We start from the raw sequence: 21,116 nt of genomic DNA, 5'->3' as shown, positions 1-21,116 counted from the left end.
CTGAGAGCCAGCCCCAATCACAAGATACCCATCGAAATGCCATATGCAAGCTATCTCCTGAACAAACATGCCCCAAATTGGATTGTAATTTGGTTGTGATAAAGGCATTGAAGAACAACACATGATCTCTTCTCTACTTGCCTCACCCAGAGCAAAAGGCTTCACAGTGGATGGGCTGCACTGCAAAACAGGCTGGCTGTGGCAGAGATGGGTCTGGGTGTGCAGGTAACCACCTTATGTCTTTCTTTGCTAAGGCTATTAGTACACAAGCACTCTCTCCTCTACAGAAGTTTCCAGACAGGCTGATAGGTGTTGATAACAGCAGCTTTCAGTAAATGAGCAGCAATTGCAAAAGCCCTTTTTCTGATCATGGATCACATCATGGAGCAATCATTTCCTAAGAGTAACTGACAATACAGCAGAGGAAGGACACACTAAGAGTTGAACAGTAGATACAGGGTTTTCAGTATGCCCTACTAGTAAGATATTCTGAAGAAATTCCTAATTAGAGAAACAGATTGCTTTTTTTGTGCAGATATTAGGAGTTACACATGCACAGAAAATATGGAGTTTAGCAGGATCAGAATAGTTGAAAAAGACACAACAACTACAGTTGCTTCTGTTCATTGACAAAGTTACACTTCATTGATGCTAAGTTTCAATGTTCAAGAGACCAGTAGGACAAATTTTCACACCTGGTTTCCAAGTGATGAAATGAAGGAACAAAATTTCAGATTTCCCACACCAATAGAAATGAAAATTAATAACCACTAAACTGGGCAAACAGACATATCCCTAACAATACTGAGGTGATTTTCTGGGTCACTGACAGCTCCTCCAATATCAGGGAACGTGTCACAGGGAAAGTCTTTCATAAATGCATCAAATTCCATAACAAATACAATTAAAAGTTTTTATACTGTCTATTCTTCTGAAGCTGCAGAATCTGATTTCTCTAACCAGGAATCATTACCACTGAAAACAACACAGAAGCACCACTGCAGGACCCATATTTTTCCATGAAATTTCTGTCTTCTTATTTTAATCACCTTTATCTGTACCACAGGATGATTGAATCTAGCATTGAATCATGTTTAGCACAGGTTACTACGGGTTTTTAGGGTTATAGTCTGTTAGTGTTAAAGTCTTACAAATCATGGGACTATTGAATCTGGAAGCTGAAGTGCTTTACTTATTCCAAAAAGCCATTTGGTTCCTCTGCCAAATACAAACCTGACATGGGTTTTGATTTTTGATAAAAACAATCAAGTAGAATTTTGCCAGGTCTGTAACTACAAATGTACATAGCATCCTAAATATTCTCATACTACATCATCTTTTAAAATGGTGGCATACACTATCCCAGATCAGTTAGAAACACCCTTCCCGATGCATCTTCACACTTCATTGGCCTTTTTTCCATGATTAAATCACATCTGTGGGACATGGTCACTCTATGATTAAAGAGTATATTAATGATTTACCACTACACTAGTACTCATCCATATTATATTGCTTAGTAAAATGAAAACACTGAGATTGTTTATTGATCTGCTTTAAAAAAAATCCTATAGCCTGAAAAGAAGCAAATAGAGAAGTTGAGACTTTGGACTTTACTCTGATTAGTAGACTACCATGCCCAACAGATGCAGATTTGACAAGATAGCTCCTGGTAAAGATTTAAAATAACAATTTTAGCCACTTCAGTTGCCTTAAATTCACTGAAGTTACATATTTCACAGGGCATGTTTGATGGCTAGTGACTGTAAAATCAAGAATTTATTGCAAGAGCAATACAGACTTAGATGCCTAAATAATGGCATACAACTATAAAAACCATGGCCCTGGGCCCCACAGAAAAAGCAACATACTAAAGATTTCCCTTCAGTGCATATATTTTATGTGAATTTGACAGCACCACCAAATACTGACTCAACCAGGATGTTTAGGGAACAGATTTAACACATTTTTGCACTTGTATTCAGAAAATATTCAGATATAATAGAACTGAAACCAGATGGAAATCACTGCCTCACTAAAAGGCAGTTACCACTGAGATGTGTATTGGCATTGCTCTGATATTCAGTATCAAGAGGAAGAGCAAAGGGAAGACATCTTGGGACAAGGCTGTTTGCCATGAAGCTCTGGGCTGCCAGTTCCCAGCCTCTGGAAACCCTTTTGGTCCAGACACAAGTGATTTTTGCCATCTTAGAGCTACCACTATTGATTTTGGGCATGAAAGTCTACCTTTGCATGCATTTGTCACAACCTGGTGGAAACATCTGTCCAGAGCAGAAGCCACGAGTGCTGCTCTGACACTGTGATGTGGCATCAGGGGTTTGCATTATTTGCGCTGTCAAACCATCTCAGCCCTACTGAGTCCACAGCTGGTATATAAACTTAGCACATCTCTCAGAGACATGGTTTGCTCAAAAAGGATGCAAAGATGGAAATGGAGATTAAGGAAACACAGAGATAAAAAGAAAAGAAGGATTAACTATGCATTGATCAAACAAAAGGGCATGTAGTTATACAAAGAGGTGAAGTCTGGCACTATTGATAGAAGACTGAAGACACTTGTAAATTGTTTTGTTTCAAACTCTTCTGCGTGCTAGAAGCCACACAAAGTGTTTCCATAAAGAAGAGCTGATGACTTGTCACTGCAGTGGAGTTCTAATGCTTTTCTCTCCAGATCACCAATGAAATCTTTTGAGTATGGTTTAGATTTTAGGTAGGTTTATCAGGCAGAGAGCCCATCTTTGTGATGAGTGTGAAGAAACACATTAGTTTGAAACTCACCAAATTAAGATTAAGGGCAGGGAGGGGAAAAGACCACTCTTAAAAAGCTGAGGATAAAAAAAAAGAAGGAAAAGATAAAATGTAAAACAAGAAAGGCATTGTCAGAACACACAGTTAGAGGCAGAAGTCACCATGAAATGACCCAGTGGTTCTAAAAGACAGAAAGAATTAGGGAATGTAGTAGCAGCAAATGGCTGAAAGTTAATCCAACACACAAAAAAACTCTGAGTGCCACATAACTGACAGAGTAAAGAAGAGGTGGTGGCAGAGAAAATAAAATAAGAAACAGCTTTATGACTTTTAACTGGCCCCTGAAGGTGAGTTTAAAAGAAGCAAAGCAGACAAGACCTGAAGAAGCAGCCAAGATACCCATTTGGAAAACTTATTTTGAAGTAGATGAATGAATACTGAGCAGTTAAAGAACACTTTAGAGTAGTCAAAGTGCAAGAAGAAGGACTAAAGCAAGGGGTGGTTTTAACTGTTGACACTGCAAAAGGGTATTTTGGCTGCCAAGGAGAAGGAAACTGCAATGGCTGTCAGCAGCCCAGATGCAGGCAGAGAAGGAGAGTGATCCTGAGGTTATGAATCTGAGTGGCAGGGAGGATGTGGCATTATCAAAATCAGAAGTGAAGAGAGATTCAGAAGAAAAAAGTAAGGAGCTCTGTTTTGGCCAGATTAGGAATGATCTGAAGGCAAAAACAACTGGGATTATGTGTCAGGGAGGCAGTCAGATATGCAAGACTAGATGGAACAGAGCAGAAGGTTTAAGAGTTATTGGCAGGGGGATGATAGCCAAATCCGTGTAACAGGATGTTGTCATCCAGCGGGTACAGAAATCTCCAGTCAAATCAAGGAGTGACTAAATCCCTTCCCTGCCACCTCACAGAGGTTCCTACCTAGTTTCAAATGAAATTATCTAAAATAGTGCTGCAAAAACATGCATAAAAAACCTGACTTTCCATAAAATCTAAAGATCATACTGTTTCTAAAACTAGGGCAACCACTAAATGAAAGTTAACCCGAACAATAACTTTAGCTAAACTTCAGGTCACATGCATTTAATATAATGAGATGAGGAATATGAAAAGGCCATTCATAATGGAATTCATCGAGTTAGGAATGCCATGCTTAGCTGCCTTATAACATATAATTAATGATCCTATAAAAATCCAGCAGTACGAACTCTCCTGGCTGCCCGCAGAACTGTTCTTTATGCTGGGTAGGGCAAGCAAGCATCTGCTTCCACAAATACTGCCCTTTGAGAAGCTCAAAAGCTTTTTTCCCCGTGTTCCATCAGGGACCACAGTGCCATTTCCATGACATGCTGAGCTTTGAACCATTACCCAAATCAGACTATAGCATTTGGCAACCCAGTACACATCTGTCACGATAGACTGGTTAGTGGTCAAATGTTAAAGAAAAAGTCATTAGCTCTCTTCCATTGCTTCTCATACCCCACCTTCCTCCAGATTATTTATAATCCCCAGTAAACCCACCCTCTGTTTAAAGTCTTCTAACACAACAGTGAAATACATACTGCCTGGAGATCTGTGTTGCCTTATACCATTCTCAACCATTTGGTACAACAAAAGATGTTCTCTCTCCATCAAAACGCCTCAGCCCTCCTGAAGCATTGATGCTCGAATTCAAGGTTAAAGGATTAAGACCTGAAGCACTGGGTACCAGAGGAAATGAAGCCAAATATCGAAAGAAACACAAAAATCAATCCTCTTCGCTGCAGGAGCAGTGTGAAGAACAAATCAGCTAGGCTGAATCTAAAATTTTCTCTGCGTGGCTCTCAAAAATTAGCACTTTTATAAATATAATGGGTACTCTGCAAAGCCTCAGCACCCGTGCAAAGCCACAGAGTTCAACTCAATACAGCAGTATGGTCTGGGAAATTTTATGCCAGAATAATTCACTGGCAAATATACAAAGTCCACTTCTGAGAGAGCAAGAGCTGGGGAGTGAGTGAGAGCACATGTGTTGTTATCTTTATATGTAGTCTGAAAATCTGCAAGTGGCAGAACCTAATATTTACTAAAGTTTGCCTTTTGCTTCAATTCTCTGAGTGCTGAAGTGCAGCCAAGGTCACAGGAGGGGTGGGGGAGTGGGTTTTAGCTTAGTGTAGCTGTGATCATGGGCAGAACAGCAGGGTACAGAGGATTTCTTGCTTAACTTTGTAATACCAATAGCTTTTGTTCTTAGTCCTGCCCCATCAGTTCTGATATAAGCTTTAAATGGCATGAAAGTTGTGCGGGTGGGTTTAAAATTTCCTGATTCAAAACTACCTTCCAGAACATTTTGTTTTATGAGGTTTTTCTTAACTTTTCCAACTGATAAATTTCTGGGACATATGAATGTCTAGATTAAACAAAATATTCTCTTCATCCAAGATTACACATAAAAATAAAAAAGTAACAAAACAGTATGTCTGAAAAAGTAATCCATTCCAATTTATAAAAATAGAATTCAGGTTTTCAAAATTCAATTCAGGCAGTAAACTAACAGTGTCTACATTTTCCCATAAAGGAGGCATCTGCAAATGACTTGCAAAAATGTCTCTCACTGTCTGCAAGTGTTGGCAAGGAACAAACTCCTTCAGGAGATGCATGCATTTCACATATTTCAACTCAAAGAAAAAATTCTCCAAGCATTTTCAGTTTTGATGTAGGATATTACCAAACCAAGCCCATGTAGAATACTGGCAGCAAACACAAATTTTGTGAAAATATCGAAATACTTTTTTTTTTACAAGCCTGTTTTCACCAACTGCCCTCCTAAGCTTAGCAGGGTTTCTAATACCTGAGTGTCTGTGCTTTTTGAAGACCTCACCTACAGGCTGAGTGTACCTGCCTATGAAAACCACTTATGGCATTTTCTCCTTACATCTTACACCTCCAGTCACTCAGTAGGCTTCCTGCTCAAGGTTACTTTGGACTGCAATGGAATGATGTAATACTGCTGTGTGCAGCAGACGTGATCATGAGAACAGAATCAGCATAATTCAGGTAAATGTTAGATAGGCAGCTTGAAATCACTGTTGCAGTTGAAAGTAAACCTGAAAATTAGATTAGTGAAGGAACCAGGTCAGCAGAAATGAACTCCACTCTCTCCAGTCCGATAAGGATCACTGCCTACCCTAACAAAAATAAAAACCAACTTTAAATGCATGCATAGGTATATGTAAAAAATTGCCACACACTCCCCTTTATGCTTTTAGTAATCACATCAGAACAAAAACCTTCACCCTGTACAAGAAAACCTACTACCTTCAGAGTCTGCACGTGGCCCTAATGAAGCAGAAATGTGTGTCTAAGTCTGACTGTACTCTCCCATACGTCACAGCAGACTCCAGCAGCCATCTGTTGGAAGGATGCTGTGCCTATATATAGCCAGACACCACCACGATAGAAAGAAAAACTCATATCTGCACCTAATTCAGCGTGTGCACTATTGGCAGATCTGCAAGCACCGTTTTTTTTACCGGCCAAACAAGTGTTCGCTCCACAAATATCCTATCTAAAAATGATACAAACTTCAATGTAAAATTATCTGGAACAAGAAAGTAACTTGGTTGTTAAAAGGAGCACTAACAGGTGGGAAAGCAGCTTCCAGATACACAGATTTTATGGGCCATTTGCAAGCACAGTTGATTTCATCCCAATTTAATGTGCCAGTCTGCCAAAACAGCAAATAGAAAAAAAACAAAAATCCCAACAAACTATATTCAGTACACTTCTAAAAGTTGGCCAAGTCTTATATAGATACACCTCAAGAGATCAAGGACAACTCAGAGATGACCTGGGAGTCTTGCACAAGGAGTCAATTGCAGCCCTGGTGAGAGTTTCTCCTTCAGAGGCTCAGGATCTGGACACACCCCAGGACGTGGGAGGTGACATCCTGGAATGAAGAACTGAAAAGAAAACTCCTCACAGGAAACCAAATGGGTGCTACCACTGTTTTTTGATTCTCTTCTCCTCAAAAACAGGAGTAATGGGGCCAGCAAAAGTCAGGCCAGCAGTAGCAGAGCCATGCAATTGCATGTGATTTTTTTCATTTTAGATTTAAATTATTTGGAGGGGGGAACTGAGTGAACAAACTTGGATATGCCTGGGACAGCAGGGGGAGCTGCGAGTCTGCATTCCTCTGCAGGTCTATTTAATTGCATTGAATATTTGGACAAAAGCACATCACCACAGAAAGATGCCTGCTTGTCTAACAAGCCTCAGAAAAGCAAGTTCATAACAAAGCATTAAACAAGGAGCAACAGATAATTGTCACCTTCTCTCACTAGATAATAAAAATAGTTACATCATAAACATAAAAATCTTTTAAAAGACCCCTGACAGCACTCCCTCCTGGAAATATCACCATAGCAATGAGCATCCAGCTACAGGGGAAGTATCACTGAATCCTGTGCTTGATATTTTCAAGTAACTAAAAATACTAACTGGCAAAAATACGCATGGGTGATGTAGAATGAGGCACACAAACATAAAGAGCCTTCAATGAAATTAAAGGTGGCAAATTCCACCTGCAAATCTTTAATATCCCAAGAAAAAATCCTTTCACCAGGCAGCATACATTGAACGAGTGCCTGCAGATAACTGTAAACACATCTGATAGCTGCTGTGTCCAACAATTCCTATTTGGAACACTTTGCACAGGTTTGTGTAGAGGCTCAGTGGCAGAATTGTGTGAAATCCAAGGCAAAGGTGCCTGTTAGAGAGGCAATAAAGAGCCATACTAGCAGAGCCGTATAGGAAACCTAAGACTTGGAAAAGCAGGGAATCTTGAATGTTAAGATTTAGGCACACAGCAGCACTCTAGGGAGGGGTGCTTGCAAAGCGAAAAACTGTGTCTCCTCAAGCTGGTTCCATTAAATACATCTTATTTCCATGCCATTCAGATCAAAGTTAAGATTAAACGAAGGAGGGAAGAGTTTTAAAATTCCTTTCCCAGATGCAGATGTCAGGAGCACACACAAAAGCAGGTGCTGGGTGTATTGATCCTACTGAATACGCATGGAGTGGGTACTTGAGCATGTACCAAGCATCTGTGTCTGGGAGATGGAAAGCACTTTGTAAAAGCCTGTTTTATGCTAAACAAATGCATCAGGTTATGTTTTTATTTTGAATATTTTAAAGCATCTTGCACATTGGTGCAGACTTGAAAAGAAATTATACAGACAACTTGCCATTAATTGCACAAGCTACCAACTCCGTAGCTGCAAATTGTCTGTGGGCTCACTTAGGAGCACTCCAAGCTACTGAAAACCATCCTCAATAAAACCTGCTCTGACTGCTGCACCTTAGAGAAATGGAGATTCCGAATCTGAAGGTAGTTCAGGTCCCAAATGCTGGCCCAGCTGCAGCTAGGCAAAGGGAAAGGCACATTTCTTCTCAACATCAGGGAAGGGACAGATCCAACACTGCAAATTCCTACCAAACAGGCTGAGATGGACAATGCTTGCTGACAATGACAACAAAAGTACCTCAATAGCACATGTAGAAGAGAAAACAAAACAGGCACCCTTTGAAAACCTGGCTATAGTTTGAAGTGGCCCCTGAGATCAAAGTTTTCATTTTCACTAACAGACTGAGGAAACTCTGCATCAGAAATCAAACTCTGCACGGTATTTGCTTATGGAATCTTTTTTGCTTTCTTCAATAAGGGAAAAAATTAATCCCTACAGGAGATGACAAGATGCCTTTTAAACTACATACCTCATTTCTGACTAAAATTACCTTTCAATAGTCTGGCACAGCTGCATGCTCCTATTTGCTTTTTGTTTTCATTAAGGGTTCCTCTATTATTTGTACCCATCCTATAGCATTTACGCCTGGCAGTGATGCACATTCCCTTGTCTACAATTCTTCCTACAGATAGTAGAGGATAAATTGCAATTAGATTTTTGTTATTGTAGATAATTAACTCAAAATGAGCTGTTAATTATATAAAAAAAACTAATGTTTTTTCAGTTCTTGATTATATTATTTATTTTACTTCTTACTTCAGCAAGTTTCCTATTCTAAAGGTATTTCACTATTTCCTTTAAAATACCAGGATATTTTTAAAGTAAGTTTTGCTTATTTGAAGACTGAAATCAAGTTCTGTACTGTGAGATTTGCTAGAAGACCTCTCATGTATGCCCTGTAAGTCAGAGAGGGCTGATTTTCCACTAGTGTTCTGTTGGAATTTGCTGTAACAAGAACTGTTTTATACATCAATTAAAAACCAAACACCACCACCACAAAAAAAAGAAAAAATTATTTAAAAAAAAGAGCTCCGCATCATTAAAAAACCAAAACAAACTAAAAAATAAAAAGGCAGAAAAAACCACCAAAAGAGACAGTTAAAAAAAGAATGTATGTCTACCAGCTCTTCCTCTTTTCTAAGACATGGCCACACACTCACACACTCTCCCTATCTGTACCGAAGAAAACATCACTTACATATTCAAATGCATAAAAGAGATAAATGGACTTGTCTTCTATGGCCTCTTTAAGCCTTACATTAGAGTAAATTATTTAGAGACCATTCATCTGGTAACCTTTGCAAAACTGAAGATGGCATATAAGAAGAAAAACTTCCAAGTGTTTTGCTGCCAAACTTTGTAACCAGCTGGCATGGCACCTTGAGACTGCTCAAACACACAATAACTTTGAAAAATTACAGTAAATTAAACCAGGGGAATGAAGATAGGGCGGGGAACCTTTTGAAATCTGGGACTCTCATTTTGTTAACAGCACAGGTTTTCTTCATTTTCCCTGTTAGAATATGTAGATATTTGCAGGTTTTTGGTTGCCAAGAAGCTCTGCAGATGTTCTAGGTTACATTTTTCCTCCAAGGGGCTTAATGCTGCTGCATCTTAAACATGTCATGACTCTCCATCTTTTTTGCTACAGTGATAATACTTTGATCACTTCAGTTTGTGTGAAAATGAAAGAAAAAAGCATCTGAGCGCAACAAAGATATGCCAGTAACTCACAGCAGCCAAACACCTGGTTAAGCAGTGAAGAATTCCAAGAAAACTAACAACTCCTGCTGTTCTGGAGAAAAAAAAAAAAGGCTTATCCCTTTTCAGTCAAAAGGGATCTCAGAAAGAAAAATAAAATTAGTATAACAAAGTTAAAAAATAGGAAAAAATAAGGTATTGGACTCTTAGTTTATAAATGAATTATCAGTTCTTCCAGTATTCTCAGAACAGAGAAGTTTATTACTTTGAGGCATTCTCTTGTTGCTAAAGAAGAAGTCATTCAAAGCACAGCTGCTCATCTTGTCCACCATTCTTTGGTCAAAAGAACACCTATAGTTACAGCACAGAACAAGAAGCTGTTACTTTCTGAGAAAAGGAGAAAACCTTGCCAGTTTTTATTTGTTGCTTTCCTAATAAGCCTGCATCTTTTTCCAGTGTTAACTTGAATGCGACAGGGTAGGACAGAAGGAAAGTACAATAGTGTACTGATTGAAGTTTTAAATAGCAAGCAGGATGGAGATAAAGAGCTAAATATTGGCTTAACTCTGCTTCCAGTTATTTCAGTGGTAGTTTGCTCTCATCACACTGAAGTAGAGGTGTAATGAGAGGTATTTAAAAAAACAAGTAACTGTCACCAACCATGGAAGATCTATCTGAGAGTTAAAGGATAATCTATTATTTACATCAGGTCCAAATAAAGACTAAGGCGATGTTCTGATCTTAATTTAAAAAGTAACAAGCAGCACCTAGAACAAAGAACTAAAACTAAGATTTTGTGAAAACTCCATTTTGCACTGCACTAAGAGGTGGCACACAAAACCTGAAGCCTCTTCAGGAAGTCACCTAAACTTTGAGTAATAACAGGTCAGCATAACTATTGAGTTGACTCATAAAACACAGCAGCCTATGAATTTTACCCTTCCTGCAGAAAAAAAGCTCTTAATCTGAAACAAACACATGAACAAATACACTTGGCAGGCAACAGCACACTGTCAAGAAGATATATTGACCCTGTGAAGCACTTAGAAGTGAAGAGAGAAATTACCTTAGCCCCATGCTGCTGCCATTCATCATCAGAGCAAGATCTCTGGGTGCTTCAGCAATGGGCACATCTTCTGAGCCAGGTACATGGCCTTTAACCCTGGAAAAGATAAGTTAGTTGCTTCTGCAGCTGGTCAAATCACACCAGGAACTTGCCACTAAAAGGTGACCTATGCATCTACAAATGGGGCACTTTTACACATTAAGTGCTTTAGCAATTATCTTCACACTTTCAAATATAATTTTGTATTGGAAGTCTGGTTCAGGCCCAGTGCCTTTGCTTCTAAGGGTTACCACAGGGACAACCTTAGCCAGTGTAACCCAGTTGAGTATTAGCATTTCAGCATTGGAAAGGGAAAACAATAGGGAAAAATCTGCAGTCTTTTCATTACAGAAACAGAAAAGTTTCATTTGCAGATTACAGCACCAGAGCTCAAAGGCATCGTGTGTAAACGGCGTAGAACAGAATCTGTATAAGATGGTTCTGTGTCCTCAAACTATGGGCCCACAGATGATGCTCCACTCTTAACAGATCACTCCACCTTCTCCTTTCTCTCCAAAAAAGACAGAAAGTTAAGGTATACACGTATTTCTCCTTTTTTTGACTAAAATTCCTGTTTCCAAGCTTTGCTTTTACTGGGCTGCTCCAGTGAGGCTTGAACCAGGAGGAGCCACTGAACTGCACATACACACCATTTTTGATAGCTGAGCAACTATTTCACATGGAGAGTAGCTGCAAACTGAAAGTACTACTGTCATGTGAGGCTAAGTAGAGAAATGTGGAAAATTAAAAGCAGTTATGATGCAGTGCGGCAGAAAAAATTATCAACTCACACTTTAGCTAAAAGATTAGAAAAGTTTCTTGCCAATTACTGCAATTGGTCAAACCTCTTATTTGTCATTCAATGACAATGGACCTTAACCAGCACTCCCCCAGGCAGAAGGACAGACAAAAATAAATATTATCTGGAAAAAAAAATTTTCTTGTGTTGTTTTTTATGCTGTTTTGATGTTCTAACTCAGTTAGAACCTCCTGACAATGAAGCAAAGGTTATTTGAGCTTAGCTAAACAAATTTTTATTGTTAGCAGTATATAAAATTACTGTGTTACCAAGTGCAAAATGAATTATATATTTGGAACTGAAACAAAACTGTGATGCCTAAGAGATTTACCTCTAAATATCAAGCATTTAATTCTAAAGATACTCTTAAAAGAAATATTTTTAAGAGAAAACACATTATATTCCAGTTGTTTTCTTAGAGAGAATATGGCAAATCTGACTTCACATGTACCTGTGAAAAGAGATCACAAAAGTGCAAGGTCCTCAGATTGGTCATATATGTTTTTTTTCATAGAATTCTTTTTAGGTAGCCTAAAGCTCTGTAAACCACAAAGGACTTTTTCCAGAAAAAAAATGTAGCTACAATAGATATAATGGTACTAACAACCACATCATTACAGATATTTAAGGTGCATTTTTTTCTGAACTTATGCCTCCAAACCTGAAAATTTTCCATTAGGAAAAAAAATCCACCAAAAAATTCAGTTTGTATGTCCTTCATATCTACTTGTTTTTCATTAGAGGGATGCATGCATAGAATTAAGGTATTTGATGATTAAGAATCCATCTGTTCCTACTTAATTCTCACCTGAAGTCATAATCCTTTGTTAGCAACTTCAGTCATTTTCAACACACACATTTGTGATTTCCTCCAAGACAGGTACTTTTAAAGCCACATAAACACATTATTTTCAATGTAAACAACAATCCAAGAAAACAAACAAAAGACGACCTAGATTATCGTACTCTCTTTTACAGTCTGAAAAGTAACCAGGGGGCTGAAATGAAGAAGGGTAAGTGATGTATTCCTCCATGGTGGTTACAGTACACGGATGTAGGAAGTGGGTCATCTAATGCAGACTCTCATGGGCTGCTGCTAGCAGCTGCCATATTAAAACAGTATAGAAATATCCATCCCTGTGAAACACTCCTACCGCCTCTTCCAAAAGACTGCAGATTTTTCTCTATTGTTTTTCCTTTCTAATGCTGAAATGCTAGTACTCAGCTGAGCTGCAAGGGCTAATTTAACCTGCTTCCATTCACTGTTCTGCTCACTTTAATAACATCATACCAAAAAAAACAGTTGTTCCCTATTTCTCAAAGACTATTTAGATTGTCAGAAAAGTGTTACCTTCTGCAACAAACTCACAGGGCTTCATCTCACATTTCTATGGCTGTTCCATTTCCCTTCAAGTTTTAAGCAAATAATGTGCCTCAGTATTGGCGTTCTCCCTTTTCACTAACATTGCTGAAAAGAAAATGTCTTCACTACACTGCGTTTCCTTCCTCTTCCATAAATATATGGGGAAAAACTCCATATATTTTTATATATTCCATATACAAATATATATATATATATATATATACACACACATATATATATGTGTGTGTGTGTACATAGGTAACGATCTTCATCTTTTCTATAAAACACACTCCTTCCAGTCCCAACCTAGGAGAGTGCAACCCTTCAAAACTGACCTTTCCAAGGAAGGGAGAATGCCACATTTATGTCATCCACGCTCACACTGCTTTCTTGCCAAATGTCTGTATTCTTTTCAAGTGCCTGCACTAAGATCAACCTCTCATTTTCTTCTACTGCTTCTCTTTTCCAACCTAGTCTTTTAGCAGTGTTTTTCTTCTGCCTTTCTTTCTACCACATACTGTTTTCCTCTGCTGCTTTCCACAGCTGTCATGCTGCTTCCCAACAGTATACACTAACAAACTAAAGTCTCCTCTCCTCTGAATCACTCTTAGAAATTGTGCCATAAGCCTTGCCTGTCTTGTTCTATTCTATTTATTGTTGCCTTGTTCTGTTCTCCCACTTAAATCAACTATTGCCCATGTGCTTATTAGAAATTTTAGAATTTTTTTAAATTGTAAGTCTCAAAATCACCTGTTATAATCCATACGGGATTGGTGTAGTTGCTGTTGTTTTAGGAGCAGTTTTGCTTCTTGCTTAGTCAATAAATGTTGGAGTCGCTCCTTTTCAATTTCCAGCTCCAGTTTTTGAAGAAGCAGCTTCTGCCTTCTTTCTTCATACAATCTTTTAGCCAGCTCTGTTTCCTTAGGGCCTGAGTCTGTGCTGTGATTCAGCCTAGAACCTCGACAGTGCCTGGAATGATCATGGGTCTTGTGAACTGTCCCTGAGCGTTTCCTAAGTACCTGGCTGACATAGCAGCTCTCTTCCATGCTCCCTGAGCTCCCCATGTGCCTCCAGGCACAGCCATGACTCACTTGCTGAGGGCATGCACTCTGAATTTCACCTGCCCTCTGGTCCATCTCCTGAGCTTGCTTTACATGGTGAGGGCTCCTCTGCTTGGCTGGGGAAATCACATTGTTGCACTTTCTGTGCAAGTCATTTTCCATTGGATACTCCTTCAGACATTCCTGATGGTTGTAATGCATTTCAGTCCTGTAATCGTGGTTATTCCTGCAAGGCTGAGAAAACTCAACATGCGCTGGGCTCACAGCCTTCGGTGCTCTGCTGTTCTTATGAAGAGTCCAAGGTCCCCCAACACCCAAGTAGGAGCTGTCCAGCCCCAAAGGGTGCTGCTGGCACAAGCTCTTCCCACTGGATGCCTGCAACAGGAGAAACAATTTCCTGTAAATCACTAAAATTCATCTTTGTTCATCAATTTCCCTCAGTAAATGTGTGCTCCTCAAAACAGAGCTGCTGGTCCATGTTGATGGACATGCAGCCAAACCCCACAAAATGTTTACCAGAACACAGACACAAATGTGCTATCAAATCTACATTTCATTCCATCTACACAAGTGTAATAAATGTAAAACTACTGTCTGCAGGATCCTCAGCATAAAATGAGTCACTTCAGAGCATCAAGTAGTTGTGAGCATCTAGGGTTACATAAAATCAACTTGAAGAGTGGCAAAAAACATTAAATGTTAAGGTTTGAAAATGTTTAATTTTGAATACCGAGCCAAAAAATCCATTCAGCCACTATAAATACTCTTTGATTGGCCATTACACAGCAGGAGATTTGATGTAAAACATTTCACCTTGCACTGAATGGTATATTACTTACCGCTGGAAATTTGATGAGAGTTTTTGAAATATCTTTACAGAAACACAGATAAAAACCAACTACTTTCTGTAAAAAATGGTTGTACATCAAAAGCTGTCATTTAAATACAAAACGTTTAAATACAGCTATAAATGTAAGTGATTTTTCAATTAAGCTGGGCAAGTGATTATAGTCTGATAAAACTCTGAAGAAAACAAGCAACTGTAATTCACATTTGTCAACCCAGTACAAGCAAATTCCAGTGGTTTTGTTACAGTCATGGATATTATGTAATAGACATCACAATCCTAGTTACATCCTGGAGTATCTTTGCACTAAGGCTCATCTAGGCAGTTAAGCATTTGAGCTTTTATGAACATCACAACAGCAGTGTATCAGGCACACACATTTCTTTTGCTAGAATTGCACATTAATTTCAATAACAAACTGAATTTAAGCTTCTCCAGCCTTTGGGACCTTCCACAAAGATATGGGACTTTTTAATTACAGAAGCCAGATTTGTTAAAGATAGCAAAACTACTGCAGTAAGTGGTTTAGCAAGGAAATTTGGAATCCACTGATGAAAAAAAAAAAAAAAAGTATTTTTTGCCCTCTGGGAATGCTTACAACAGAGAGGTATTGTGCACACAGAGTGCAAGACAAATCAGCCAGACCCAAACCACTCGAATTTAGGAATGCAAGCAAGTGTCCAGCAATGATTAGAAGAGAGATATAATACAAATCTATGCAGCATTTATATGTATAATTTAGATTCTTTTTTTAATAAATAAACAAAATACCAAATATACTCTGCTGCCCTTCAAGACAACCAATTACAAGTTTCTTGTAGACTTCACAGAATATAAATTAATATGGATTAGCACCTGAATACTGATATTTTATTATTTCCAGTTTTGTGCATACAAATATATCCTCTCTCCCATGTGATTGAAAGCCAAGGATGTCATGTTTTGCCCCAAAGGGCTCAGTGAGTTGGAGGCATTTGCATTAATGTCAGTGCTAAATGTCTGAGGAAAGTCTGGTGCTTGGACTGGGTGAAAAGTGCAGGACACTAAAATATTTTAAAGTCAGAGGGGCTGGCAGGGCAACTGAGCAGAAATGCAACATGCTGCCAAAAAGACGGAGTTTTGTTATTTATTATTTGCAGCATGCCATCCTTGTTGGCAATATTTTCCAGACAAATAAAGGCTACAGAGAGCCCTTTTAATCTGAATTAGACAATACAGAAAAGGACGATGCAGTCTCTCATTTCCCACATCACCTGTTTCTGGTTGCAGAGAATTTAGGGCACCTACAGGAAGAGGCTTTCAAGATGGAGGGCTCTCCAGTCCCCACGGACAGCAGAAGGTCTCAGATCTGAAGATATTCTTAGAGCATCCTATCAGGGCTGGCAGTGTAGGGTGGCCACAGAAAGCAAAGACCTGTCTTTCTGCAACCCATAAATAGTAGTTAAAAAGAACACTTATAAAAAAAGGAAACTCAAATGATAAAAACATCTGAGAACACCACCTTTATTTTAGCAGTTTGCTGACTGAAGAGACAAGAGAATGTTAAGAAATCTAAGCACATGAATGAAGATTTTACAAAATAATCATCAGGTTTAAGAATAAAGGTCCACATTGCAAATTAACTTCATGGCTGAGACTCTATTACGAGTCCCTGAAGGCCCTAAAAGAGAGGTACCAGTTAGCATTTGTTGACCTTGGCCGCCATTAAGTCTGCCCTGATGGTCTCAGAAATGGCATTGACATTTAAAGACTTCATAACAAGGCAGAGAAACTTTAATGTTATTTCACAGATACAATATGTTTGCAGGGGGGGAAATTCTCATTAATGTCATTGAATGTGAGTGGGATTTTCTTATTTCTTTAGAAGGAGGAGGTCATGTTAGGCAGAAGACTGAGTTTCAATATGCCTTTGATGGCTACTCAGTACTATTCAGGGTCTAACTCCAAAGAAAAATTAACTATTGGGAGTCAGAAACTAGTCAACAACTTTTTTTTAGTAATTTGTGGGTTTTCTGCTAAAGCTGTAGTTGAAGATACAGCTGGATGGTAGACATTCCAAGGAAAATGGACTGACATTTACACTTTTGAGGGATGAAAAGAGACTGGTGTGTGACATGACAGATCTGCAAAATGCAGGCCAGGTAAAGGGGAAATGTAGAGGAAAGAAACATTGTGAAGACCCGCCTTCTTCTGTGAGTCTAAAGACACACAAGCATAAGGAATCAGGTAATTTTACAAGATGAGTTTAAGAAAGATATTGCCTACAGGAGGCATGGAAGTCATGACAGGCCATGGTGGAACAGCTGTGCTTGCTCCTCTAAGGAGCTCTTCCAGGCTTGCTGTGCCGTATTTAAAGATACAAGTCCCTCTAACTGAGGCTTAAACAAACTCAGACTGCTCCTTGTAAGGTAAGGAGTTAATAAGACTTGATCAGATGTGAAACTCTTGTGAAACAAGGAGATACTAAAAATGGTTTTAATAATCTTTAGAAGGATTTAAAGATGGAGACAGGTGTGGAAGTCTACAAAGTCTTTACAGCAACACCAGTAATTTTTGCTCAGGGATTCAGCGCAGAGCTTAAACAAACACCCAGTCCTTAAACTTCCTACGAACAGACAAACAGTGCACCAGTTTTATGCACGCAGCATTATGATCTCTGCAAATTGTTCTTAAATACAACTTGTGTGCTTTGCAGTTCTAATTCACAGCGCTGGCAGAGGAAGCACAGTTACAGACTGACTCCAGCACAAAGGGCTTTGTACTGCAAGGAATGAACTGGTAACAAAGCATATCTTTACAACACCAGCCCAGGCAAGGTCTGGACAAATTTCATCACACGTAGAAACACGTTTAAGAAACAGCCCAAAATCATTACCTTGAGACGTCCTGCATGCTGAGGGACAAAAGCTGGCATCCCAGCTTTTGTAAATACAAAAATGTATGTAAAATACAATGCTGTAAGAGCAAAATTGCTGGAGATGCTAACAGCGTTAGGAGTTTAGTTCATAGCACCCAGGGCTGTAGTTTTTAGCTGAAATATGTCTGAATACTGGCAAAAGAGACAGTGAAGTAAAATAATTCTCAGTTGTATCTTGAGGACATTTCTCCAATCTGGATTTTCAGCTCAGGAGTTTCTCTTGGTGGGGTAGAAAGAGTGGAAGGTTGATTCAGAACTAGTCTGTTTTTCTGATCTAAGTGGGGACGCAGAAGGAAACCCAGAAGAATGAACAGAAGCAGCAACCAGAGGAGAAATACAGAGATTTAAAGATATTTCAAGATGACACAGAGACACACAGAAACCTTCAAGAGCACCATGGGCACATACTTAATGGCACGTACTCTTCACCAGTGTAGTTGTTCTTTGGACATGATCAGCAAAATTTATAAGGAAAAATTTGTTCATTGGAAGCATTGTCAAGTCCTGGCACAGGCTGTCCAGGGCAGTGGTGGAGTCACCAACCCTGGAGGTACTTATGAGACATGCAAATGTGATGTTTGATGATGATTTTTAGTGGTGGACTTGGCAGTGCTGGGTTAATGGCCGGACTCAGAGGTGGTTTCCAACCCAAACAATTCTGTGACTCCATCAGTGACCCAGACGACACCCTCACTAAGGTATACAACCTAAACCTGGAACTCAGTCACCACTCTGAATGCTTGATATATGGGTCTCATCTGAATATGGCTTGGCTTTGGGTTTCAGGTCTATCAACAGTATAAGCACTTGCTTTTGTCAGCAAAACGAGGCAAAATGAGCTTATTATATAAATAAACTCAGATAGGATATTGGGGCAACAGAAATCCTGTTTTTAAGAACAATTACATCAAATTATAGGACTGTTTGAAGTACGTTACCAGTGATTAAGGAGCTATTCTTTCCAAGATTCTGTAAGAATTTATCAGGGAGAATGAAAAACCATAAAGATTTTAAAGTATATTAGTAGGATCTACTGAAGTCTATAAATTTTTTTCTTTAACTCATATAATCCTTTGTTAAAATCTGTACCATAAATAACCCAATATCAGTTATTACAAAGTGCCATGTAATAGTACAGCAACTGTCTCTGTCACTACCTAAGATAAATACAGTAGATAACTCCTAAGGTAAGCCGACCATTTTTCAAGCAAGAAACAAAGCACTATTTTCTGTAGAAATTATGTATAGCTATGATTGCCATATTCCACTGAATAAAACAAGTGGTCTCAAATGAAAAATACCATGAATGACAGTCACGAACCTGTATTTTTCCTGTAGAAATCTACTGAACTCAACATACTGAAAAGGCGTAGCTAAAAAAAAACATAGTATCACATCACAAAAAAGTGAATCTATAGCTGCTAGCTGACAGCAGAGGAACACCTCCTATATTTGTGCTGCCTTCAGTATTTTTTCTCCTCTTTGTTAAGAGGGTTTGAGCTGGCATGCCAGGTGCACAAAAAAACCTGCATTCAAAGTAGCATGTGAGAATTTGCTGGCGCTCAGCTTTAAGTGTATATTTTGCATTCATAAACATGTCACCCTTCTTCTCCAGCTACCCAAACACTGTTGATAATTGCTAACAAAAGCTCCCATTTCAGATCAGCAGACTGGTTTTACACTGCCTGATAAGGCAGTTAATAATACAGTGCTCCAAGAAAACTAAAGAGAGGTGTCTGCGTGCCGAGTCTTGGAAGTCACTGTGAGCAAAATGTCCATTAAGCCCACACAGTACCCACATGTGGCAGTCCAATATTTGGCCACTAAATTTAGGCAAACATATTTGTTTTTCAAAACAAAAATGTATCATTCCTGTTTGCACTATAGAAACATGCCACTACACTAATCTTGACAGCACCAGGTCCAACTATTAAGATTCAATGTGCTGCCAACATTATAAAAATAATAATAAAAAAAATCCCAATCTTCTGACTTCAATTTTTTACTTCTGCCCTTTATTTTACTGAAGAATCAGTAGTTCAAGACCTAGATAAATATTTCAAAAACTATACTATTTGTGAGCAGAGGAGGTCACTACCATTTCCCAGTGCATTTGGAGTTCATGTGAAATAAGGGCAAAAGAGTGATGAGCTGCATTTTTAACATGGGCATATACAGAATAGTTGTCTAGCTGATAGAGAATGTGTAATGCAACATCTGCACCGTACGCCTTGCCAAAGCCCATCCCAAATAAATGTAGTGCATTCTCCCTAGTGCAATTAACTCTTGTACTCTGGCAGGTTGTGCTAGAAGATCATCAAGGTAGATTACCTTCCAGCATATGAACTAAATACTTACAGGTGTTATATCATCAGTTATTACTTACAAACTTCTGCATTTAACAAGACATCCAGGCAAATGAATGATCTAATTTATGAATTATTTATAAGAATTTCACAGCATGCTCCTGGCGTCATCCATGGCCTTTTCCAGGTCATATGACACCAATTAGAGCTGAATTTTAAATTATTCAATAACCTGAACTCTCTTGTCATTTAACATATAGATATCAATGCAGTAAACAAGTTAAGTCTAATGGGCCCTGGAGGTTTGCATTCCTCCACCCATCAGCAGCAGAGGCTGTATGCTACCACTGGAATAGAAAATAATAGAATGCAGCAGTCAAAAACATTTGCAAGGTTTTAATAAGTTATTTTGCCTCCCTTAGGGATTTCTGTATAACTTACAAGCCCTGAATCTAAAACATATTAAAGTCCTTAGCTATGTGCTTTCAAAACAAAATTAGGACATAGCAAAAGAGCAAGTCTGACACTAACCCTAATTTAGGCCCTTAATTTGAAATGTAGTGGAAATTATGGAGTAAGCAAGATTTACTATGCACAACTCATTACCTTCAGGCTCTCCTACAGTAGAGCCAAAAATAGCCCCTCTCCCAACACAGATACACCTGCCTATAAAGATAAGGCTACACAGAGGAAAATGGAAATGTTAATTTAGCAGCTATCAGTTGACAGTGCACAGTTGAGGTGCATCTCATATTCCTCAACATTTGGGTGGCAAAAAGACTTCCACCATTCTTCTGTCCCAACAGCACTGGACACAGTTGTGATATAGAAACACATCAGGAATTGGGTACTTGCTTCAAGACATCACACTTCAGAAAGGTTTACAATTGCACCACATAATAAAAAAAAGTGAATATAACAGTCTCCAAAGCACAGACACAATAAAAGATATCTTAAA

The 21,116-nt window shown here is 38.8% G+C and overlaps 1 protein-coding gene across 2 annotated transcripts in view; it reads right to left on the bottom strand.

Moving 5' to 3' along the window:
* KIAA1328 (KIAA1328 ortholog) overlaps window positions 1-21,116 on the bottom strand; it is a 176,312-nt gene that overhangs the window by 48,009 nt on the left and 107,187 nt on the right. For both annotated transcript variants that reach the window (XM_054652400.2, XM_077171077.1), the window contains 2 exons: window positions 13,778-14,463; window positions 10,827-10,922 (listed from right to left, as the gene is read on the bottom strand). In XM_054652400.2, coding sequence (XP_054508375.2) covers window positions 10,827-10,922; window positions 13,778-14,463 — 782 coding nt within the window. The remainder of the gene's footprint in view (window positions 1-10,826; window positions 10,923-13,777; window positions 14,464-21,116) is intronic.

Source organism: Agelaius phoeniceus, chromosome Z (assembly GCF_051311805.1).
Source record: "Agelaius phoeniceus isolate bAgePho1 chromosome Z, bAgePho1.hap1, whole genome shotgun sequence".
In the NCBI taxonomy this organism is placed as follows: domain Eukaryota; kingdom Metazoa; phylum Chordata; class Aves; order Passeriformes; family Icteridae; genus Agelaius; species Agelaius phoeniceus.
This window is presented reverse-complemented; position numbering and strand designations above follow the sequence as displayed.